The 24,937-nt window shown below is 50.2% G+C and overlaps 1 protein-coding gene across 1 annotated transcript; it reads right to left on the minus strand.

The window, feature by feature from the left end:
• Positions 1-393: 393 nt before the first annotated feature.
• On the minus strand, positions 394-24,921 carry prrc2c (proline-rich coiled-coil 2C). Its single transcript, XM_031575250.2, has 33 exons — positions 24,504-24,921; positions 20,959-21,131; positions 20,195-20,372; positions 19,603-19,856; positions 19,083-19,375; positions 18,873-18,952; positions 17,264-17,400; positions 16,861-16,948; positions 16,488-16,668; positions 15,612-16,224; positions 15,185-15,357; positions 14,752-15,007; positions 14,239-14,452; positions 11,460-13,994; positions 10,561-10,718; positions 10,200-10,354; positions 9,537-10,068; positions 9,236-9,321; positions 8,878-9,072; positions 8,478-8,729; positions 8,143-8,238; positions 7,900-8,001; positions 7,570-7,756; positions 7,255-7,452; positions 6,298-6,527; positions 5,841-6,067; positions 5,352-5,586; positions 4,965-5,075; positions 4,589-4,795; positions 4,366-4,469; positions 4,025-4,163; positions 3,547-3,765; positions 394-2,895 (listed from the first exon to the last, which is right to left on the minus strand). The coding sequence occupies exons 2-33, from the start codon at positions 21,074-21,076 to the stop codon at positions 2,623-2,625; spliced, it is 8,826 nt and encodes a 2,941-aa protein (XP_031431110.1). The 5' UTR covers positions 21,077-21,131; positions 24,504-24,921; the 3' UTR covers positions 394-2,622.
• Between the last annotated feature and the right edge of the window lie 16 nt (positions 24,922-24,937).

The following is a 24,937-nucleotide window of genomic DNA, read 5'->3' on the forward strand; positions in this document are numbered from 1 at the left end:
GCATCATCGGCACAGAAAACGTCAGCAGCCCCAGGGCCTGGGTAATTATAGTGAACTACTCGCTGGCTGGACCTGATTGTGATTGCTGTGGGTTTTGGTACAGGATGGAGGATAAACGCTACAATCAAGATGGCAAAGAGGAATGAAGTACCATTCATTTGTCCACTTACCAACCCTCACATGAACCAAAAATAATCTAAATTTGACCAGAGCTATAAAGATCCGCAGAGGAAACCAGCATGAAGTTATCAGTGTTGGTTCTACGGAGGCTAAATTCCATACGTGTCAGCTACAGTGCAGAATGAAGCACTAGAAAGACAACTAAAGGCCTTTCTGTGCATCAACAGTGAGAGGATGAGCATGGATTAGTATCTTAGTAACACAGACGGGGTGTTCTTTCAACAGCATATTATTTTATTAGTTTCTGTAACCAAAACAAGAGAATGTAAATAAGACTTACATATTTTAATACAGCGATTTAACCCCTGTACAAGTAAAACAAAAGAAAAAAAAAAAAGAAAAAAAAAAAAATCAAACCAATCATTACCCCTCCATCCACCCCTCTTCCTCCTTTTCAGTTTTCTGGTTCCCACTGTAGGTGTGGGAGGCCGGGCCAAATCACTGCAAGGGGAGCACGTAGCGCCGCTTTACCACATGCTCTCTGTTGCCTATGGCAACGCAGGACTAGTGAGGTGGAGGGGTGAGTGGCCTGGAGAGGTCAGACCAAAAGTCTCATCACAACAGAAAAGAAGTCCTTTTTTGCTCAAAACACACTTTCCACCCTTCAATCTTTTCTTTTTAATGTCATGTCCTCACTATTCTCTCTCTTGTTGCATTTACCCCACGAGCTGATGTTTTACCTACCCGAAAAAAAAACAACAACAACAAAAAGAAACAAAAAGGTAAATCAAACCTTCCACTGCTCGCCCTAAGTCTAACCCTGACCCCTCACTCGTCTTTCTGGAGAGCCAAGATCCCACCTTACAGCATGGACTGCAGCATGGTTGGGTGTAGCGTGGTGGTGGGGCGGGACACAAGTAAGGTGAGAGAACACTAGGATTGGTGGTGTGAGAGCAGCGTGTGTGTATATGTGTGTGTGTGTGTGTGTGTGTGTGTGACAAATTACTTTTGACTCATCACCAATGGCCCGTGAGCCAACGGGTGTCAGGCCCCAGACTCCTTAGTAACCGTTTACAAAATAAAAAAAAAACCAAACAAAACAAAAACAAACAAAAATCACAGGATCATTTCACCTCCTGTTTATTGAGCTGATCTGTCATCTCAAGTTCATTAAGAGTGTTCTAAAGGGTATGTGGGGGGTGACCCAGCGTTGCCTAAACCTTTGGCTAAAGGCGAGAGATCTCCCTCACATACACACACACACACACACACACACACACACACACTAACACCCCTCTTTTTTTCAGGCAAAACCACTACGGAGTAGAAGGCAGCAGAAAGGGTTTACAGCGGAGACTGCAAATCATCAATCCACTAAACCAAATGACTAATGGCTGCAACTTCACAGAAACAGCTTTTTTTCTTTAAAATGAGCTCCTGGTTGTGAACTCCTGGGTGTATGTGTGTGCGTGTGTGTTGAAACTGTTGCGCAATCAGGACGTAGGGGTATATGTGTGAGTGCCTGGGTGGAGGTGTTTGCATGGTCACACACACACACATGCATGCATGCCTGTGTTTACACACACACACACACAGGTCGGGAGCGGCACCACTTCCCCCTCACGGTCTTCAGCGTGTGTTCAACTACACAGCTTCACTCCAGTCCCAGGAAGAGCCAGGAGGGCGAAAGAGAAAAAGAAAAAGAAAATGACGGAAAGAATCGACATAAAAACTACAGTGACGTCTATTTTAAATAAGACCGGCTGCTGAACTACTACAAGGAAATTCTTAAAAAAAAGAAGCAGCCTCCCCCCGCCCCAAACATACGCGATTCTATTCAAGGGTGAAGGAAAAAGAAAGTGAATGTGAAAGGCGGGAAGGGGAATCATTTGATCATGAACAGCAGCAAATTGACTTCTATTTCATCTCTGCTTTAAACTTTCACTCCACACACATACACGCACACACGCAGAACACAGGGGGTGTGTGTGTGTGTGTGTGTGGTGCTAGTCGTTACGCCTCCAGCACCTCTACACGTGAGGCAACAGGACCTGCAGAGAGAAGAGGGAGATCTCCACTGTAGGAGCGTAGGGGGATATAGAGAAGAGGTGAGGAGAAGAGATAGGAGAGGGAGGTGGAGAGGGAGGTGGAGAGGGGAGGGGTTGTGGGAGGGTGAGAGGAGGGTGGTGCGTGTGCACACAGTACCCCTCAGAGAAAGAAATCACGCTTTTTCTAAAAAAAAAAAATACACGAACCACCCCCCTCCCTCGTCCCCTTCTCCCCAAAGGGGATGAGGTGAGGGGAGTGCGGGGGTGTGTTTGCGTGTAGAATTTCTTCTCCTCTAGATCCACATATTCCATCTAATCTGTCTGTCTGTCCATCCATCTATCCATCCGTCCATCCATCCATCCGTCCGTCCATCCATCCATCCATCCATCCGTCCGTCCGTGGTGGCAGGTGGGAGACAGAGACAGAGGCAGGTCAGGCGTTGCGTAGGGGCTCCTACTTGCCCTCCTCTGGCTTCATGGACTGGGGCTTGATGGGGCCGGTCCTTATGGGCTTGGCCGTGCTCATTAGGGGGGGCTTGTCGGCTTCGGAGCGCTCGGGCGGGCCGCCCTGGTGGTTGGGGGCCACGCTGTCCACGGGCTTGATGCCAGCCTCCATGCGGGGGGGCTTGTTGACTGAAGCCTTCAGCTGCTGCTGTTGCTGCTGTTGCTGCTGCTGCTCGGAGAAGAACTTGTGGGTGGACTGCAGCACCTCGGCTCGCTGCTTAGCCTGGGAGATAGAAAGCAAGTGTTTCATGAGAAATCAGCTTTAAATCCCACGTTATCTCCACAGAAAAAAGATTCACGAGATATCACAGACGGAAAATGGTAATTATATCCATATTAGAAATTAAAGTTATTGAAATGAAGTTAAAATAAAATGTCTTGGTCTGGGTTTGAACTTTTAACTCGATTCCAAAAACACATTGTCTTGTTTATATTCAGAACAGTAATCCTGTGCTATTGTTTAAAGAAAACTGAACAGAAAACTAAATTATTCAAAGTTTGTTTGTAAATCCCGGCCTTACCTTGCCTATTTTCTACTCACTCAAATTACCCTTCAATATGCATGATCTTGGAACAGGCTTTTATATTTGAAATACCAGAATAACAATGTGTAATTGTTACAGCTCATTAAACTTTTAAAGAGATAACAGTTACATAGAACCAACGATGTTGAGAAAGTCAAGCAATTGTCTAATACTAAACTAACTTCACTGTGGTCGTCAAATCACACGCCTGACACCAAATGAGTGGGGAATAAAACAGTGGCGGTGGTTGAGACAGACTGTGCATAAACTCCAGGAGGCCAGAACAAGCGGAAATAAGTTGCAATTTAAAACCAAGACTTTTTTGCCAAGACGCTCGTTGCTCCTCTCACCTTGAGGTCCTGCGTCAGGGCGGCGTGTGAGCCCCGTGGGCCGAGAGGGGGTCCAGGGGGCCCTCGTGGTGGGTACTGGGGCCTGGGGTGGGGCATCAGGCCAGCGTTCATGGAGGGAGACATGGGGGGGCCCATGGGGTTTCGCTGCACCCCTCCAGGGAAGGAGTTAGAGTGGGGCGGGCGCACAAGCGGAGACACCATATTGGGCTGAGACAGAATCTGTGAGGTAGCGGAGAGGAGGAGAAATGAACCACTTAATGATCACAATGTAGCATATAAACCATTCACAAAATGTATGAGAATGTAGACAACTTGTGTTAACTATTTGTTTCTTCATTGTACCTGCAAGTGCATGAAACCTGTACAACGTTTTTCAATTGCAAAGAGCATCTAATAGAAACCTATTTGTTCACGGAGGCTTATGGTTAAAGTATTCCTGGCAAGGCACAGCTGTGTTTGTGTGTGTGTGTGTCCTCACCTGTGGGTTGAACTGGCCGGGGTAGGGCTGGGCAATGCGCATTCCGGCGGAGCCCGACTGGAACTGCTTCTGGTACAGCATGCTGTTCATCTTACTGGACTGGCTGCTGGGGCTGGTAGAACTCGCCCTGTGAAGCACACTAAAAGGTGCATTTCATTTTAATGAATCTGCCGGTAAGCAAACCAACACGGTATAAATGTCTACAAGCTTTGTGTTTGTTTAAGACGACCTGTACACTACATGGCTGACTGCTACGCAGGATGAGGTCTATGTATATACACGTGTGGTTGGTGTGTGTGGTTGGTGTGTGTGTGTGTGTGTGTGTGTGTGTGTGTACACACCTGTAAGGGTTGGAGGTGGGGGTAGTGCTCCGTGCGCTCATAGGGGGCGTCCCAGGCTTGACATCCATTCCACTGCCAAACAGCTTCAGGTCCATCTCACACATCTGCGCACACACAAGAGTACAGCAGTCAGGCCTTGCCTGAGGACAACTCGGGAGTGTGTATTTTGCCCGTGTGTGTGTGACGCGTCTTCCCACAGGACGCGATGGGGAGTGGTGTTTACCTTGCTTGTTTGCTGCATCATACTGTGAGTGTTCTGGCCGATGAGGCTGCGGTAGGTCTGGTTGCTGGGGGGCTGGCGGCTCATGCTGGGAGGCTGTGCTTGCGGAGGCGTCGGGGGCAGAGACTGGGGCAGGGCCAGCAGAGGCTGCCCACCTCCAGAGCCATAGTTGGACAGAGACAGCTGAGAGCCTGGCAGAGGCACCGTCATCTGGAGACAGCAACAGAGACAGGAAGAAAGAGGAAAGGAAAATGAATTAGAAAGGAGGGACTTTCAAAAACATTGGGTGTGGTTCAATATTGGCTCTGTGTATCTATGTGTATGTGTGTTTGTGTGTGTGTGTGTCTATGTGTGTTTGTGTGTGTGTGTGCGTACACACCTGCTGTAGTCCAGAGCTGGGGCTCTGTGTGGAGCTGTAGTAGCTGCTCTGCGTGTGCTGCTGCACTTGTCCCGAGTAAAGATTTGAGTGCTGACTCATCCCCTGACGGGCCTGAGACAAAAAACACCATAAACACCACAATATAAATAGACTTAGAGACAACCAATTCGTTTTCTTACAATGGGTTGATTCCATATATAAGCCGAAATATCATACAAACACAATGAAATTACATTACATCAATAAACACAGCCATTACAAGCTAGAGTACATGCCGTTCTTAAAGACATTGGCAGTACCATCTCTTTACATACAAGGCAGAAAATGTAGTGACAGGTTTCACAGAGGCAAGGATAGTGTTCAGTTTGAGACATAATGCACTCTTACCTGTAGCATGTGTGTGTCCATAAGCTGGGAGCCACCCATGCCCGAGGGCTGGTTAAGCTGAGGCTCAAACAGGATGGGGATGTGCTGGGTGTTGGAGGTCTGCTGGAAGGCCATGCTGGACTGAGGCTTGCCCAGATCAGGGGGCTGCACCCCGGGGTAGCTGTGAAGCGCTGTGCCAGAGAGCATCATGGGAGAAGGCTGAGACAGGCTGTTCTGCATGAAGGCCTGCTGGGACCTGGCATGACAAAGGGGGAGAAAAATACAAATATGTTTTTGTTTCAACGATATCAGGTAACATCTGTTCATACCAAATTACTAACTGTTACTTTACTAACTGTACTGTTATTACTAATATGCAGGACAAGAAAAATTTAATAAAAATAATGCATGCAGGAGCTGCAAAGATAGCTGACAACTTTCAGATGTCTAAATGCCTGTGTGTGCGAGGTACTGAAGTGCTTGGGGCTGGGGCTGCAACTGTACCTGTACCTGTAGGGCTGCAAGGACGAGCTGAAGAGGTCCTGGGGCTGGGAGACGGGCGGGCCGGTGCTCAGGCCCAACTGAGCCTGGTGTTGGGCCTGGTGTTGGTGTTGGTGTTGATGTTGATGTTGGTGCTGATGCTGGTGTTGGTGTTGATGTTGATGTTGGTGCTGGTGCTGGGGCTGGCCCTGTAGAGGCGCGTAAATGGGGATTGGCATCTGCTGCACAGCGGTTGGCTAGGGGGGAAAAAGCCATGGAATTAGGTAGTTGTACACAGGACGGTTGTTACTGAACAGTAAACAGACAGAACTAACCAACTATAGAAAAATATTGTACAAACAAAAGCCTTCATGTGACAATAATAGTTAAGCTATATATGAAGTGCCATGGGCTCAAATGCAGGGATCACATAGAAGGACTGAACAAAACATGACAAACACAACTATGCAAAGATTAGACAACTGACTCCTGTCTGTGGGCTGGTGGAGTATTTGGGTATAGGTGGAGCAGCAGACAGACAGAGCAGTTGCGTCTGGGCAGTGCGATATGGATCCTGGTGAGCATGCTGGTGCACCTGAGACAGGCCCGGCTGGAAGCCCTGCTGCTGGGCCAGAGAGGGAGGCGCCAGGCGGGGGTGGGGCGTGCTGAAGAGGTGGCTGGTGTCCATGTAGAAGGCAGGGATCTGGGCTGCAGAACCTACGGCACAAGGGGGGGGGGGGGGGACACAACAAACACACATAAGTCCGTCTGTTACAAGAACAGAAGGTAAACATCTGAAACACATGCTCCACCAATATCAGGCCACTGTAGGCCGTACAGACCACTTCAAGGACACTTCACTACGGCGGCTCTCTGGGTTGTGTTATAAGGGAAAACTTTAAATTACAACAGCAACAAAACAAGTTTACTGCGGTGGCTCATCACTCCAGAGTCAGGATTTGTGATGGCGCTGGGCCACGTTCAGCATCTTCACTGTGTAATGCGTCTCTGGGCCTGAGCTCAAGCTCTGCTACCCTGCTGTTCTGTGCCGTGGCCTACATTCCCATCAAAGCAGACAAGTAGGCATCAGCACCACAGCACAGGCCTCATTAGGAGCTGCACCGGGGAGCGCTCATCCTGGATGGCAGGCCATGACCTTCTGAGAAATTAGCTCTGTAAGCTAATAGTACAAAGCTGGGGGTGGGGGGTGGGGGCTCAGGCGGAGGGAGAGATGCAGAGCAAGAAAGAATGAAGAAAAAATAAAGGGACCAATAAAGCAAATAAAGACAAATAAAACCAAGAGGAAGAAGGACAGAAAGAAACAGACAGAAATAGAAAGAAAAGTAAGGAAAAAGAAAGAAAGAAAAGTAAAGAAAAAGAAAGAAAGAAAGGAACAGAGAGAGAGAGACAAGACCCGGATGGGAGCACAGTAGAGAGGCTTCACCTGCTGCAGACTGGGAGACGAACACCTGTGGCGTCTGCTGCTGCTGTTGCTGTGGCAACAGGGAGGGGATGCAGCCCAGCTGGGAGAAGTTGCTGCTGCTCATCTGCAGCTGCTGAGGCTTCACCTTGCAGATGTTGGGAGGGTCTGAGGCTGAGGTGGTCTTAGTACTCAGTGAGGAGGTGGTGTACGTGCCTGATCCTGAGGAAGAGGGAAGGAGGACAAATACCATCAGCACCTCATACACTACATATAGAAACACTGTGTGAACTTATAGCAATAGTTCTGTAGGAGGGAGACAGGGAGGTGGAGGAGAACCTGAAAGGGAGGTACTGGGCGTGACTGAGGCCACGGGGATCTGAGGCATGGAGGCGCTGGAGAAGGAGCTGAAGGAGGCACTGCCTGCTCCTCCTCCACTGGTAATGGGGGAGGCCGAGGAGGTCACGGGCGAGCTCTTCTCCACCAGGCTGGGCGAGTTCTCCCATGCCTTACGTGCAGACTCCATCTGAAGACACAGGACATGGGAGTCATAAAGGAGACATATCCAAGACTACTTGGAAGGGTGCACTGACAGAAAAGTTCAAGTGTGTGTGTGTGTGTGTGTGTGTGTGTGTGTGTGTGTGTGTGTGTGTGTGTGTGTGTTCTTACCTTAAGTGTCAGGTCTACAGTAGCGGGAGACACAGTAGTGAGGCTGGGGCTCTGCTGGAGAGCTTCCCTGCGAGGCAGAGGCAGCGAGTGAGGCAGGGCCACCTAGACAAAGAGGGAGACAGATCTTGTTTTAATACAGACTCGTACACTACAGTCCTAGAGCAATGATCTCTTCATGTTCTCCGTCTATCTCTCATTATGTGTACGTGCCCGTGTCTTAATGGTCATGTCGATGCAACTCACGTGGGCCACAATGCTCTCTTCCAATTTGCTTCCTGCAGTTGGGACATTATCAGCCAATGAAGAAGAGGGGGTGGTGTAGTCAGTCACAGATTCCAGCTGGGGACAAATAAAGAGCACAAGTGTAGTTAGTTACACATGGTAATCAGATCTCTTCACAGCCAAAGGGTTATTCAGGGAAATAGCTAATGACCAAATGGAGGTCTGGGCAACTCATTATTGGGCATTTGGTATTGGTAAAGCCAGAAATATACTCCTAGCAGAGCAGCAAAACAAGACCCAGCTGGCCTCAACACCGGATTAGCCCTGCTGTAGCTACTGGCACACTAGAGGCTCACCTTGGAGCTGCTGGAATATTCCGCAGCGGGGACGGTGATCATGCCCTCGATTTCTCCCCCGAGCTCGGGCACATTGGCATCCTTGTTGGGGGAGCTGGAGTCACGGTCCCTGCTGCCCCCGGGAATGCCCTTGTCCAAGCCCTCCCCGTCCGACTGCCTGCCATCTTTGGCCTTGCGGTTCTTCAGCGAGCGTTCCTTACCGATGGGGCCGGGCTTGTACTCCTTTGGCTCCGGGGGAGCAATCTCTGGAAGCTGAGAGAATGACAAGACAGAGGGCAGAGAGAACAAGTCAGACACCCAAAAAAAATACAATTGAATGGATAGGAGATCATCTTGTGTTTGATGGTTATATCTATGGTTCAATGGTGCAACTGCTGTAAAATGTACAAGGCCAAGGCACCTTCTGAGGCTTGATTGGTCCAGCACGGGGCTGTTTCTGTCTCTGCTCTTTGGGTTCAGGTAGTTTGTTCTCAGAGCCCTTCTCCAGCAGGGCGGGCACGCCGTCACTGTCCGTGCTGCCCGCTGAGGACGGGGCGCCAAACTGGATGCTGTCCATACCCAGCTCCACTCCAGTGTCTAGGCTGGCCTTCACCCCCTGATGGAAAGACCGCAGACACTATGAATTATAGCACAGGACAGACATGGACACTCCAATACAGATATAGCTTTATTCACACAAACGCTGGTCATTATAGAAGTTGTGGGTTATTTAACACAATGACTCACACACACACACAGATAGACAGACGGTCTCTCACCTCAGGAGTGACTGTCCCAGTGAAGGAGGTGAGTGGTTTGTTCCAGGCACTGACAGAGGGGGGCTGGGGAGGACTGATAGGTCCAACTGCGAATGCAAGAGGTCTCCATGAGAGAGGTTTTCCCACTGGGGATGCTTATTCACAAATAATAGTCTCATCTCATGATTTTCATAATTCTCTGATAAGTCAACAAAGGACATTTAACACACACACACACACACACACACACACACACACACACACACACACACACACACACACACACACACAGTGTCTACCCTAGGCATTCAGAGCTACTCACGTTTCTTAACGTCTGAGAGGACGGTGGATCCCGGCACCTTATTCTCCCACAGCTCAGTGCCGAGGGTGCTGTGCGTCTGCGCCTTGGCCGGGGGGAACTCCACAGCGGCGGGGGGCATGGGTACGGTGCCCTCGAGAGGCTGGGGGGAGCTGGCAGGCTGGGTGGGGGGCTGCAGGCCGTGCTGGGACACAGCAATGGCTGGCTGGGGCTGCGGGGGTTGGGGAGCCTGGGGCTGCTGTTGGGGCTGCTGGGGGGCGGAGGGTGCTGGCTGGCTCTGCTGAGCAGCCTGCTGCTGCTGCTGCTGCTGCTGTTGTTGTTGTTGTTGATGCTGCTGCTGCTGCTGTTGTTGTTGTTGATGCTGTTGCTGCTGTTGCTGCTGCTGCTGCTGCTGCTGCTGTTGCTGCTGCTGCTGCTGCTGCTGCTGCTGTTGTTGAGGCTGCTGGGATACCTGCTGCTTCTTAGCGAAGCGAGGGGGAAGCTTGGAGCCTCCGCCTCCACGGCCTTTCTCTCCCGAACCCTTTTTACTCCAGTTCTGTGGAGCAAAAAATAATGCATGTTTGAGGTGCATGTTAAGGTCTCAAACGTCTACAACTGACTGCAAGTACGGTCATCTTCCTTCACTAATAATCAGTGGCAACACCACATAGTCAGGGTCAAACGTACCTGCGGGGTCTGTTCCTCCTTTTTCCGGCGTTCCTCGTCCTGCAGGCGTTTCTGCTGCTTGCGAGAGACCACCTCCGTGAAACCGTCATCATTGGCGCTGGACTGGGGGTCCTCTAGTGTTGTTACTTCAGGATGGTCGTCAATTATCACTACACCTACAGAACGCACACAGCAGACACCTGTTTTTCTCTGCACCGTCACGATACATATAATGCCGATACATCAATCATGCATATTTCTTTCTGGACCCTCAAGAGATGCACTAAAGCAATACCGATTTGCTGTTATTTCCATGTGTTCCTATTTGAATTCTCGTCATTTCAAACGCTGGGAAAGGTGACACTGGTTTGGGGCCACTTACTAGCATAGTTGTTGAGGTCAAACTGGGACAGAGCGTCAGCCTTCTCCTTGGGTTTCTTGGCGGCATGTTTGGCCTCCTCTTTGCGGCGAGAGGCACTCTCCCTTCCGCCCCTCTGGCCCGCACCGGCCTGGGCACCCTCGGAATTTTGGCCAGGAGGACTGCAGAATGGAAGAGAGAGCGAGTCAACAAATAAACAAACACACGCATACCCGATTCTGAAAAGACATTTGACTCTCGTCAGAGACTTCAGTCAGGACTTATTTGTCCTGAGTGTTAATCGACTGAGGAAATACAAGTGGCAGAATGGATATTAGATGAACGCTGTCAAGCTATTCTTATGAAAGGCCATGATGAAGGTGGGGGACTGGCTAAAAATACTCTGTCGCGGGGTCTAATTTTAGAGATCCAGAGGAAAAAAATAAATATCACATGCAAGCAATTAGCGAAGAAGCTCCTGAGAGAAGTTCAGATGACGGGCAGAAATACAAAGTCAAATAGGAGCGGATGGGCCGTTTCAGATACAGAGAGAAACGCATAATATCCAAACATCTCAGCCAGACCTGATAGAGCTGACAGTGGCCTACAGTGGTCTTTCACAGGGAATTTAATGTATTTGGTGAGCTGCATCGAGAGTTTGGCATTAGAGTTCATTGTCAAATCAGACATGGATAAAAGGCTGTTCATTATGCAGTCATCTAACTGCTTAAAAGGAAGAGAAGTGATGTTTATGAAATCAGTAACTTGAACAGATGCTGGAACTAACTTGCCCACACCTCTGACAGAAAAACATTTAAAGTACTGCTGCCTCACACTTTGCCATTGTTCAGTTTAGGGGTGTGCATATTAACCATTTTTAATATTTGATGTGTCATGTAAGGAATATGTCAAACTCTGCTCACCCTTTCCGTCCTGGTTTAGCACCAGTGCCTCCTCTTCTCTCACTCTTGCCCCCTGCATAGCCTCGTCCCGCCTTGGCCCCGCTGTTGCCTCTGCGGTTCTGCCTGTCCACGGGCCTCTGGCTGGAAAAGCTCCTCTTGGCATTGGCTGCTGCCTCACGCTTGGGGGTGACGCCTCCCTCTGTGGGGCTCCTGCTCTGGGGCGCAGCGCCCTGGGCAACTGGGGCGGAAGTGGCCGCGGTCACGGTGCTGGCAGCGGGCGCGACAGCGGCGGATGCGGCTTCCAGCGCCCCCTTCCTCTCCTCGCGCTCCCGTCGCTCGTTGAAGTCGCTGCTCTCCGAGGCCGTCTCCCACTCCTCGTTGGCCTGGTCTGACGAGTTCTGATTGGACAGGTCGGGGGACTTACTGCCAGCAGCAGCCACGGTGGTGGCGGCGACCTCAGAGGGGAGCGCGGCCTCCGCGGGGGTTAGCTCGGGGGGCGTGGCAGTGGCGGTAGACGTGGCTGGGGTGGCAGAGCTGGTAGCGGAGGTCGGGGGCAGGGCGGGCGCTTGAGCATCGTTCCCCTCTGGTAGGGTGACAGGGGTGCCAGGCGCTTTGGAGAGAGTCGGAGACACAGCCCCTGGCATGGGGGCCACCGGTGCAGCCTCTCCAGCCATTACAGCCGCCTCGCGTTCCTTCAGCCGGCGGAAGCGGGGAGGCTTGTCCTGCCGCGGGGGCCGTGCAGGCCGTGGCCTCCTGGGCCTCTCCCTACTGTTCTGAGGTCCCTCGCCAAACTTCTTCCCCTCGTATTTGGGTAGGCGTCGATCAGACTGGTGGTTGTCCAGGCGCGAGGTCTCAGCTTCCTCAGGACGGAAGGTCTCCATTGGCCTGGAGGGCCACTGGGACGATTCCCTGACTCCAGCCCGCCTGAGAGGGGCTGACCTGGGGGCTCCTCGATCCCTTCCACCCCCTCTCCTGCTGAACAGCCCTCCTCGACCTCGACGTGTGGGTTCGCCCTTGGGCAGGAAGCCTGGCTTAGGCCTACCCTCATCCTCCCTGCTCCCACCTTTGTCCGGAAGGTGAGCGGGACCAAATGGGCCGCCACCTTTGGCTCCGGAGCGCGGATCTCCAGGTAGCTCCCGGCGGATCGGCTGGCTGGGTTTGGCGCTGGGCTCGCGGTCGGACGCACCCGTGTCGCTGGCCGACTCGTGGCCCTCGCTCTCAGAGTCTGTGTCCGACCCCCGCCGGCGCCGACGCTTGGGCAGCACCTCGAAGTCCGAACTCTCGCTGCGCGTCTCGCTCTCCTCACGGCAGCGGAGGCTGGCGGCGGCGGCTGCGCTGAGGGGTAGGTCAGAGCGTGAACGCGGCTCCCGGTAGGGGGGGTAATCTCCCTTGCTCCGTCCTCGGCTGCTCCGCCCCCTCCCACCGTAGCTACCCCTGTAGCTCCGTCCACGAGAGTAGTACTCCCCTCGCCCACGGCCTCGCAAACTGGCATCGGTCGGCCATTCCTTCTCCCGGTCCATGTCTTTCTCCCGTTCCCGGTCTCGTTCCCGGTCCCGCTCCCTCTCCCTTTCTCTCTCCCGTTCCTCGCGCCGGTAGGCACGGGGTGGTATATTGGACTCTTTCCGGGATGGGAGTTTGGGTTCAGGGCGCTTGTCGCCGCCTGCTGGCTTGTCGGATTTGTCATCTGGGATGTTCACTGCCGAGGCGCCCGCCGACGGCTGAGGCTCTCTGGCTTTGGTGGCTCCACCGGCTGCCCCTTCCTCGGGCTCAGCTGACGTCTCCCTCCTACCCTCCGTGGAGGACTTCTGTCCTTCCGACACGGCCGCAGCTGCGGAGGAGGGGGGCTTGGAGCCACTGCCGCTGTCTTTCTTGAAACCCCGTTCTCCGCGCTCGCGCCTCTCCTCCCGCTCTTTCCTCTGCTCGCGCTCCTCCTTCATGTCCCGCAGGACGGGCTTCTTGATGGGGCCAGAGCGCCGGATGGGCCGCTCTCCTCCACCGCCACCCTCTCTCCTGCTGGAAGCGGAGCTCCGTGAGGGGGGCCAACGCGACTCCACCTTCTGCTTGCAAGGCGCCGGCAGTGGGAGTTTGTCCGCTTTGTGCAGCCCATCTGTCTGAGTGGCAGGAGGCGTGGAGCGGTTACTGGCAGCTGGGCCTGGTCCGAACGGCTCCCTCCTGGCTTTCTCGTCTGGCCGCTCGCTGCCCTCAGACAGGTCCAACGTCTTTGACGCCAGGGTGACGCCCTCAAAGCGTGGTTCGTCCAGTTTGAGCGAGTGGCTTGAGCCCTGGGAGATGCTCCTCTTGAGCACTGCCTTGCCCAGAGCCTCCACGTCCTCCCCACAGGGAAGGCTGGCTTCTTCTGGCTCAAAGGAAGGGACCACGGGCTCTCGGTCGGCCTGCAGCAGGCCTGGCACCTCCTCGGGACCGTGGCTGAACGCTGCAGACAGCGGCTCAGTCGAGTCCCTGAAGAAGTCACTCTTGCCTCGAGGCTCCAGGGGGCTGTGCTCCTGGGAGTAGACAGAGGAGAGGCCTCTGTCCAGCTCAAGACCAGCATCCAGCCTGCAACGGGGAGAGGAGACTTTAAATCAAGAAACCAAACTGACACTGAAACTTTGACATTAAATCTACCTTTATAAACTCATTAAAAAAAAAAAAAAATCACATGAAATGTACCAAGTATAACACTTATTCTTGATATTAGGAATGCCATCTCTACCACACAAAAAAACAGTGTCACTAGAGCCAACATGAACAATAGAGTTGAACCATAACGAATGTGGGTTCTCTTTTGGTCCTCTCTCACCTGGACTCCCTGCTGTCCTCCCGGACTTTGGGTGAGGTGGCTGAGGGCAGGGGCTCTGTTTGGGGGTACGAGTCAGAGCTCCACACCATGCGTGGCTCGTTAGGTAGGCTATGCTCTCGGATGGGGCGTGTCAGGTGATCGAAAGAATCGGAGCCCGATGGGCTGCCATCAGCCGGGTCTCTGCGCGCCAGCTGCTTTGGAGGAATTCTCCCTGCTGATAGGGACAAGACAAACAGACATCAGCCATGTCATTCCCTATTAGTATTCATTTCACATTCCAAAGTAGAGCGCTTTGTTAAATTCATCACTACAACTTCACAATGACGATAATCTTAAATCAAAGGAGTCTATTGTGCCTAAACAACTCACTCTTCAAAACCGATTCACTGATCTTCAGAGAAAACCAAGCAGCAGTTAACTTGTGCTACTATAGATACTATTTCGAAACTGCTCTGCTGGATTAAATATAAACCCAGAGCATCGTATTCAGCAAGATCCAGGAGTCCCCGTTACCTGGGTGCATGGGAGGCATGTCCATGGGTGGCCGCCCCGGCATCATGCGGGGGTCCACGTAGGACTGCATCATGAGCCAGCGGGGGTCGAAGCCCATGGAGGGCATATGCTGGGGGAGTTGGCCCAGGGGCTGGTACAGGGAGCGGTGCTGAGGGGGGGGCACCCCAGTTCCAGACGGAGAGACTGAGCCGCCACCACCACTCTGCTGCTGCTGCTGCTGCTGTTGCTGCTGCCACTGCTGCTGTTTAAGCTGCTCCTGAAGCAGGGGTAAGCATTAGAGACTTGCCTGTGTGCTGTGTTACTGTACTGTGATGATGCATTGAATTCTGAATGAAATCAACTTTAAATGGTTTAGACCTTGTTAATGAGATATAATGATCAGGGTAAAACATAAATTACAAAATGAACTAGGTATATTAGTCGGTGGTAGTACCTGCTGTCTGAGGAAGCGAGGAGGCAGGGACTTCTGGAACTGTTTGGAGTAACCGGAGTTGAGAGCGGGCCGGATGGCCGCACCACCCTCCCCTTCTGCCTCTGGAGGCTGCAAAGAGGAGTCCTCGCTGCTGGAGGGGTCGAGCCGGGACAAGGGCAGCTGCGGCTCCTCCACTGAACACACAAGCAAACATACACACACACAAAATGTAACACCGACATATGTCCCATTAATAAGTAATCAAATCAAAATCATCCATAGGGTGAATCTATAATGCCATTATTCCAACTGAAGAAGCAGTGGGTTGCAGCAAATTCCAGAAGAATGCTCAGCACTGGGTCTCAGATGTGAGATCTTACCAGGCAACACATTTTCACACTGTGACTCAGGCAAACATGAAAACCACCCAAGCATCCGCTGTCTTTACCTCTGCACTCGTCTGCACAGAAATAATCCCTCATGGGCAATCTTTCGGGCTGCAGCTGGGGCTCGTCTCCGCCACTGCTATCCGCCTGCTGCTCCACTGAGGCCCTGTGGGCCGGTGGGGTGGGCTGCCGCGGGGCGAAGTGAACCGCTGGCACGGCCTCCTCCTCCTCCGGGCCGGGTTCAGGCATCTCATGCGCGGGTGAGGGGGCGGGAGGGGGGTCTTGCGCCTGCTGCTGCTGCTGCTGCTGGGGAGGGGGCTGAGGGGCGGGGGTGTCGGTCCGGGGGCCCGACGCGTCCTCGTGAGCGTCGCTGATGGCGGGGGCTGTGGTGGACACGGCGTGTATGGGCTCTGAGGGGGCAGCGACAGGACTGGCGCTGGGCGCGGGTCGGAGCTTCTCGTTCAGCCGCTTGAGCTTCTCTGCACAGGCGGCCAGCCGCTGCTCGTCCATGCGCCGCTCCTCCTCCTCACGCCGCCGCCGCGCACGCTCCACCGCCTCCGTCAGGTCTGACTGCTTCTTGCGCTTCTGCCGCCATGCCTCCGAGTCCTCCTCGCCGGTTGGGGGCTTCACTGGTCTGGGCCCGCTGCCACTCACCGCCCGGCCTACTGGCTGACCCTGAGAAACAGAGAGACAAGGCTGCAGGTGAATTTACATGCACTTACCTGTACTTTAACATACCTGTACTTTAATGAACCATGTAAAGTACATAGCTCTGCTAATCAACCAATGAAGCATATTGGGCAACCACGCCTCTACATACTTCAATTGATGAGCTGATCCAGTCTCTGAATCCAGTCTCTGAATCCAGTCTCTGAATCCAGTCTCTGAATTTGGCATCTCCACTAAAAGGCTCTTGTATGCTCATCTTCCCTCATTACCTGGTAGTCCCGAGGAGCTGTCTTGTTGTACTGGTTCATGCTGCCTGGTGAGGGAGCTCTGCCGTTGCCACCGTCTACCCATGAGCCTCTGCTGCTGCCCCTGTCATCACCTCCCTCCTTCCAGCCCTCCTGGCCGTCTGCGGTCCGTGGTCGCATGCGTTCCACCTTACCCATCCATTCCCTTCGCAAATGTGACCAAGTATAAAAGACCAAAAATACTGTGAGAACTGTCTGATTATTCACAACACAACCACAGTCATTACTACTGAACACCATCAGAGCCCACCTTGAAAACCTTACTCATTATATTAACATAAACAAGACTCTGAACCACATACAGTGTGGGGGTAATTAAACAAGCACCACAACTCACCAGTTCTCTCCTTTCTCCTTGGCAGCCTGGTGTTCCTCGTCGTCGCTGAAATTGAGTTTTTCTGTGTAATCCACCTCCATCTGGGCTCCTGGATACCGGACAAAACAGGACACAGTCAGACACAACATTTTATCCCACCGCGCTCATTAGTGACGAGAACGCTGGCCTCTCATGGTGCATTTTAAGGCTGCTTTCCATTTTTCGACGCCATGTTGTCTACTTTTTCCAAATGTATCTGGACACCCCTGGTGTGCCAACTCATTAAAGAGGAACCAAAAAAAAAAAGAACATTTTCGTCTTTCGGCCCATTTCCCCTGGGTGTGTTGGATGAGTTCTGTGATGTCTGTAAAACTGTCTAGTTTCTCCCTGCTGGCTCTGCAGCAGCTGGTACAGCTCCGCTCACCTGCCCATCCCTCGTCCGTGTCCGTGTCCAGGTTATCCAGCTCCTTCAGGTCCGTGGCACTGATAATGGAGGGCCGGTCAGGATCCTGCTGCCATGCCTGTGGCCTTGGGCCTGGCCTGGGACCCCTGGGATTAGGTCAATAAAAGACAACAAGAGAGGTAAAGTAGGCATATACATATATAGTGAACATAGTGAAGGCTGCCTGGATAAAATGAGCAACAGAATCATAACAAGTGGCCCTACCAGGTCACTCTGGTGCGCAGCGACCTTATCTCTATTTCCTTTAAAGGGTCAATGATCAAGGACAAGCATGTGGTTTTGGCACTGGAAATGCAGGTTAAGGTTTCTATGACTGTTATAGATTTACATACATTATACACACTGTTCTGTGGAAGTGTCTGAAATGTCATGTTGAATTGGGAAAGCCCTGCACAAACCAGCGAAGTGTAATAATTAGAGTGATCTTCACATTATGTAACATATAGGCCTATGGGCTTAATACACATGCTTGAAAAGCAAGCTACATACGATAACAGGGAAAATATCTAGACAAAATACAGGGGAAAGGTACGTGAAAAAGTGAGTATAGATTTGAGTATGACACGATTTAAATGAATTGAATACTGAGCATCTGACAAGGCTTTCTAGGTTGCTGGCCTTCTACATCATGTAGAAATTAACTGATTATAACTATAGGCTACTTATATAATTCTGATTCTTGCACGACACTATTGCTTTATTGCACTATTCCTATTACAGTGACTCTAGTTGTCTTTTACATAAAATCAGCTTTGTGTGGTTGGTGCTACCATTCAAGCAACATTACTGAACTCGGACAGTCCCGCTGTGTCAACTGATATGTCAGCTTCAGTAGCCCGTGTTGGCAACAAAACATTTAATTAACAGTGAAAAAGAATACAATATTTTATGGAATTATTCCATTTGCATATCAATTATGTTCCTTTTCACTTTGGGCCTATCTTAATGAGCACTATACTGAGAGACTTTTGGAATGGTAAATGAGAGAACAACGCATTTATTAGTGGCCTAAACGGAGTGGGTTTGAATGATAGGCTACTGGAATATTGTATTCATTGTCTGTGTAGCATTGAGTGTAGTTGCATAGCCTATTTAGCCATTTGGTAACATTTTGTTGAGTTAAATGATCAGTCAATTTAGTAACTGAAGGGTCAATGTTATGCTGTCGAACTGTGTACAGATCAGATGCACCTGCCAGACTTCAAACACCAAGATGCAGGTTACATTTCAAAGAAGAAAGTGGCAGAACGTCTTACTCAAAAAAATGTTCATGCAATGCTTAGGTATGTGTGTATGTTATGAAATTACCAAATTAATGCGTAATCCAAAATAGTTTAACGCGATAGCTTTGTTTGCGCGTAAGAACCCGCAGTGAGGCTATCAAATTAGGTCCCACTGAATCTAACAATCTATGTGAATTTTGTGTTTATCTGGAAAATATCTAATGAGGTAAAATCAGCGATTCAATTTACATATGTTGAACCATTCTACAGCTGATTGTAACTTTTACATACGATGTCGTGGAACAACACAGAAAGTTAAAGAAAAGAGCAATGCACAGAATACCCACTTGGATCCATCCTGTTGCACAGGGAATCTGAAGTTTGCTTGCACAGGTGCAAAAGGCATTTGAGGGTAGGCATGGAACATCTGCAAAAAAAAAAAAAACAGCAAGATGGTGCTTATTTCCAACCACAATAAAGCAATCATTCAGCCTTGATGCAAATAATTCACGTAACACATAATGTCCTTGTACATTTGCATGAATGGTGGCACTTACATAAGGGGGCATCATGCCCCGGAACTGGGCATGAAACTGTGGGGGAACGCCACCCGGAGGCTGCTGCCCCCCATTGAGCTTTTGCTGGGGGGCTGGGGCAGGCATCCTATCCCACTTGTTTCTGCCCTCTCCCGAGGCAGGTTTGTTCGCTTCGTCTGAGTCGACAGTGGGGGATGGGGTGGTGCGGCCCACCACGCCCACCACGCCCTCCTCAGGAGGCTTGCTGTCCATCTCTGAGGGGCTGGGAGCCGTGTTCAGATTTCTGCCCCCACCCTCTCGCCAGCTGCCAACATCTGCACCAACAGAGGGGGGAAAAGCCACGATTAAGAGATGATCGGAATCAACTGTAGACTCATTCCCTTGACACATGGACTACTAAAACAGACTGATTAGCACCGATGAAACAAACTTGGTATGATGCAATCAATCAGCAAAACACACACACAAGAAATGGAGACACAATCATCAGACAGAACAATGTGGCCTGAAAATGCAGTGCGTGTTTCGGTATGTCTCGTACTCTGTGGTCTGAGGCTGGGGCCTGGCCCGTAGGGTTCCTCATTCTGGTCGCCCGCCTTCTCGGCCTCTCCGGCTGCCTGGAGGGTGGGGAACTCCTGCTGGAACTGGCTGCTTACACGCGGGGCGCTGTCCACTGGGGCAGGCTGCTTGTTGTTGACCCACGAGCGGCTTCCCCCCAGAGTAAGCTCCGGGACATGGGGGGCCACCGGTTTGGGAGGAGGAGGAGGTGGAGGTGGTGGTGGGGTTTCTTGTTGTCTGTTATACACAGAGGGAGAGAGAGAGAGAGAGAGAGAGAGAGAGAGAGAGAGAGAGAGAGAGAGAGAGAGAGAGAGAAGGTGAGCAAGGGAGGAAATGAGGGGGGGAAAAATGTGTTTACAAAAAAGCTAAAAGAAATGATCAGAGTAACCTTCAAATCTGGATTACAAACAATAGTCTTTAATTGATGCCCCAAGACCACACGCATTATCAAATCTGACGGGCTGTCTTGAGTTGCAGATTAATACAGGGCACACAGGGTCTGTGGGGTCAAACAGTCTGGGAGAGGAGAGGAGAGGAGAGGTGTGTTGGGTGAGGGCTGCGGATGACTGTCTCACCGTTCGTCACCGGGTTGGTCCTGGCGCGATGCCCAGCCGCTGCCGTCCTTGGGTACGATGTTGACGTTGGGGTCGTTGCCTTTGTTCTCCGCCTTTAGGCTGGGCAGGTTAGCCGGAGGGGGCATGCGCCGACTGACCGCAACTTTGCCCAAACTCTGGAGTCCATGTCTGGCAGCCACTGCATATCAGAGAGAGAGAGAGAGAGAGAGAGAGAGAGAAGGAAAGCAGGAAGAGAAAAAAATTAGAGGGCAGGCTGGGACATGGAAAGACCTTGAACTGAGGGATCCGACACTCTTTAAATGGCAAGAGTCACAAATACTTGAAAGGCAAACACCCACAGTGAATTATCAGCAAATATTATCCCCTTTAAATCCATCTCTTTGTTTTTGTTCATCAGCCTCTCACACATGACACGCATCAATAAAAGCCTTGGCCTCCAGGGGCTACAGAAACGCAAAGAACTGACTCAGTGGACAAAGACTGCTTAGTCAAGCTGGCAATGGCAAGACAGAAAAGCTGTTCATTCATGAATGGAAGTGGGGGAGAAAAGAGGTAGTCACTTGCATTCCCATCTGATGAGTTATGTTAGACTGGTGAGGTATGTGCGGTTCTTCGACTGAAAAAGTGCTTTATTGGCTCTTTAGTGAGGACATTCTCCAACATGACACAAAATGACACATGTGCAAATGGCTGAATTGCAGTAGTTGTTCCATACATTTTCAAAAATTCTGAAGTGGAAAGTATACACGTGTTGTAATTCTCACCTGCAGTTTTCTGGGTCTCCAGAGATTTGCCTTTGTATGTGTTGAAGAGGCTAAGGGTTGCATACTTGGTCTTGGCGCCATCCTTTGCCTTGGTGCTCTGCCCTGACTTCTCGGACATTTCGCTGGAAACTCATTGAGTCTGGTCGTCTGGCTCACCGCTCAGAACCAGCCCCCTAGGTGACAAGAAAGGGAGGGAGAGTGAACAAAAAGGGACTTGGAAGTGCAAATGAAAGGGTATTTAATTTCCACAAGACAGAAAAAAAGGACGTTCACTCCTAAATGCATCTAGTTTTCTTTGCTTTCCATGACTGCGTATGCAAACAGTGTGCAATACTGATGCATCCATGAGTACACCAAATTAACCAGCCCGATAACAATGAGCCACCATCTCTTGCCCAAGAGACAGACCCAGATCAGTTCTAATCAGTTCAATTCTAAAATACCTTAAAAGCTTTACTAGCATGTGGTGAAGTAAGATATGATAAATAGGGACCCCCTTGGTCGGTCAGCCAGCTGTGTGTGTGTGTGTGTGTATAAACATGTTTATCTATAATTGTGTGGTTTCCCAGATAAGCCTCCTACCACTTTAAATTACAATGTCTCAAATCAATGGAGCATGTCGCGTTGCTATGCCGACAGTCTGCGAGTGTGGTGGATTGACAACGTTTGGGGCTGAAGTCTCCGGTGAGCCACATGGGGGCAATTCATAATTGATGAAGCCGTGTCAAGCGCAGAGAGAGGGGCAGAGCAACCACAACACTGCATGGCTGACAGGACAGCCGGTGACTCCAACAACAACATCACTTACACACTTCCACTCACTGACACCCTAAAGAGCCAGTCTGAGACTCTATCCCACTTCTTTGTTCTCAACAATTAAAAACACAAGGATATCCCATGCTTACTGAACCATATACTCGGCCAACATGGTCTACACATATCCACACACCAGTCATAACGAGACCATAGCATACTATACTGACTTACTTTTATTACCATTGACCTAAGGCTCTATATGTATAACTGGAAAATAATGTTATTGTAAAACTGGATAACTTATTAAGTTATAATGTGCCATGCAGCCCTGTATTGTGGGGAAAAGGGGAATTGATAAGAAGCCAAACTTGCGGTTGAGGAAATGAGGTCTGCTCATTCCACACACACACAGCAAGAGGAAATGGCAAGGTCCTATGTGGGGCCAAGTCACACAAGGACACGTGCATTTTAACGATGAATGAAAGCCTGCAGAGTGGCATTCTAAACCGTTGTGATGTCCTACAACACCAGCACCTACACGGTGAAGTGACCACTTGAGCGCTCTTCTGTTAACCCACCATACAGACTGTGGGAGTAAGTTGAGTCAGTGATGTATGATTACTCATTGTCATTCCACGCAAGACAGTCATCAGCAAATCATCAGTGCTCCAGACAGAGAATGAAAAAAAGCAACTTTCCTGGGGCTCCCTGAATGGAGTTAAAGTTAGCTATGGTTTGGCTTTGGACAGGCTTAACTGAAGTCTTACATTGGAGGGCTTCCAAGAGATGCTTCGTCCTCCAAAACACGTCATGACTTTAGAGTGACGGTTCCATTCAAAACCACACAGCTGGCCAAGCAGTTTGATGCTCAGCAGAGAAATGTCTACCTTCACCAAATCAAGCCCAACTGTCTTGTTAGCACAGCCTTACTAGGTCCGATATAAAATGTGCGCTTATCAAGATGCCTTTTGTGATTTCAGAGATGAAACACTCCAGGGATCAGAGCAGCAGTCACAGCTCCCAACAACCATCTGCCACCCTTGTGATAACAGACAATGAGAGGAGGGACCATACCCTCAAAGCTCAAGCAGACCACCCTGGAAACTGCCCCTATTGAACTACCATTCCCTTGAGATTCTTGAAGAAATCAATTTCATTAACTGGATTAGGGGAAAGAGGGGTATAACATTCACAATTCATCTTTAAAACTAGGAACAGATGACAGAGTATCATCTTCTGAAATGATCCATCCGGATTTTAAAACATCTTAGCTAATTGCTTGGTTTGTCTTGAGATTCAGATGGGAATCTGCTGATAACTAATATACCCATTAGCACTGATTTTCCCATCAGTGTCTTAACCAGCATATATCGGCCTACCTGATCATGGGAGGTAAGAGAAATTACATAGCGAGGGGTCGTTTCCAAGTCAATCTCCAGGACGAACAGATTGAAACTAAGGTTTTCTGCCTTTTACCGATATTCTCTGAACATATTAGATCGACATCAACTAACGCTTGCTGACGCATCCTACAACGTTCACATTATATTTGCCTACAAATACAGGACGTGAGAAACTAGACAAATGAACCTAACCTCACAATTTTAGATCAATCAGATGGTCCGAGTTAGGTATGTGACCGATAGATGAAGCTGCTGGTCAGGGACCACTGATGCTTAACGCAGTACCATCACCAATAGAACAAGGGAAAACACAACACATCATGTTAGAATGGAAGATGTTCATAGGGTGCTGTGGTTCCTTATCTTAGCCAGCTATTCGCCAGGGTAGCGCTTACTAAAAGACTTGTCCATCTCTTTATCGACCTGACCCGGTTCTGTCATTTCAGAGTTGATTGTATGGTAAATACTAGCCCACTAACGATATAACACCCAAAAGAGAAATGTTAACCCTTGTTACGTCAACATTTTTGTTAGCTATTGCAATAATATTGGTAATTTACCTGATGAGATAAATAACAGAACAGAAAGTAGCTAGGTAGGTACCGTGTACATGTGTCAACTGGTGTTAAACCATAACCTAACGTTACTTGTGTTCGACATTTGAGTAACGTTAGGCAACTCGCTAACGACGTGCAGACTGACCAGCTAACTATGGTTATTAGCCAGCTAACAAACCCAACAGCTAAACGTGTCAGTGCGCCCCTGTTTGGACCATCGCCTCGAAGACGATCGCTTGCGAGTGTCTAACAATATAAGGCTTAAGTGGTGTGAACTAAGATGTAACCAACCCGGCACTTTGGAGTAATCTGTGTGATTGGTGTAGAACGACGTAACGTTATTCTTGCACCAGTTTCAGTAAGCAGAGGTAAAAGGAGGGTGGGTCGCAGCGGCCCGGTGTACTGAGGTGGCCTCCGAACCCCATTTTAATAGCTAGCTGGCTAATGTTAGCCAAGTCAAGTTTCTTCCATTGGATACCTAGCCTGCTCTTTCTGAACAGACTAGTAGTCAACTTCGCAGGATAGATACCCCTATGTAAAATACCTATCTACACTAGTACAATATCATATATTACCGATGGCCTGCTGACTACAAGAATTCAATCACTTTCGTTTCACGTTAACGTTACCTCGCTAGTTCCCACTGAAAACATCTTGCCATCACCACATATTCCCGACGGCCAAATTCTTGGCAGTGTTAGCGAGCTAGCATGGTTAGCTAACTTGCTAGCGAGTTGGCTTTGGTTAAGTAACGTTAGTGCCCACCACTCCATCGCCAGGTGTAATCTTTTGAGGCCTGAAAATATCTGAGTTTCGTATCTGGACATACCTGTCTCCGCCGGTCCTTTCACTGACTTTTGATTTTCGTTTCCCCTGCGCAGGAGGCTGTGCTTGACCAGCTTTGCTTTCCGTGTGTGTGCAGCCGGTGAATTACAAAAGCTTGCTATTACACTGGCTAGCTAGCTAACTAGCCAGCTAAAGTGATAGCAACCTACAAGATCCTCTTCAGTTGCAAGAGCCACGCTACTTATTGTGCCCGCTCGGGTGGCTCTTCTTTATCTTAGCGTGTCGTTCCGAATTTGGACGATACTGAGCAGTTTGTCAGTTTTTTTTTTTCTGTTCCCGTTGTCTCGTGTGAGACAGGTCTGCTCCAGTTAAGAGGCCCCGCTCTCGCCGAGGCCTGTCGCACAATCAAAGATGGCAGGCAGCCAATCCACGGGAATCTGGCGTCATCGCGTAAAGATGACGGTGGCTGAGGGAAGT

This window comes from Clupea harengus, chromosome 10 (genome assembly GCF_900700415.2).
Source record: "Clupea harengus chromosome 10, Ch_v2.0.2, whole genome shotgun sequence".
Lineage (NCBI taxonomy): Eukaryota > Metazoa > Chordata > Actinopteri > Clupeiformes > Clupeidae > Clupea > Clupea harengus.

Coding starts and splice junctions, on each gene's coding strand:
- prrc2c (XM_031575250.2), bottom strand. CDS start 21,076: ATGTCCGAGAAGTCAGGGCAGAGCACCAAGGCAAAGGATGGCGCCAAG. Junction 16,669..16,860: donor AAGGAGAAAGGAGAGAACTG/GTGAGTTGTGGT, acceptor ACATTTGCGAAG/GGAATGGATGGGTAAGGTGG. Junction 5,076..5,351: donor TGGACACACACATGCTACAG/GTAAGAGTGCAT, acceptor TTTTTGTCTCAG/GCCCGTCAGGGGATGAGTCA.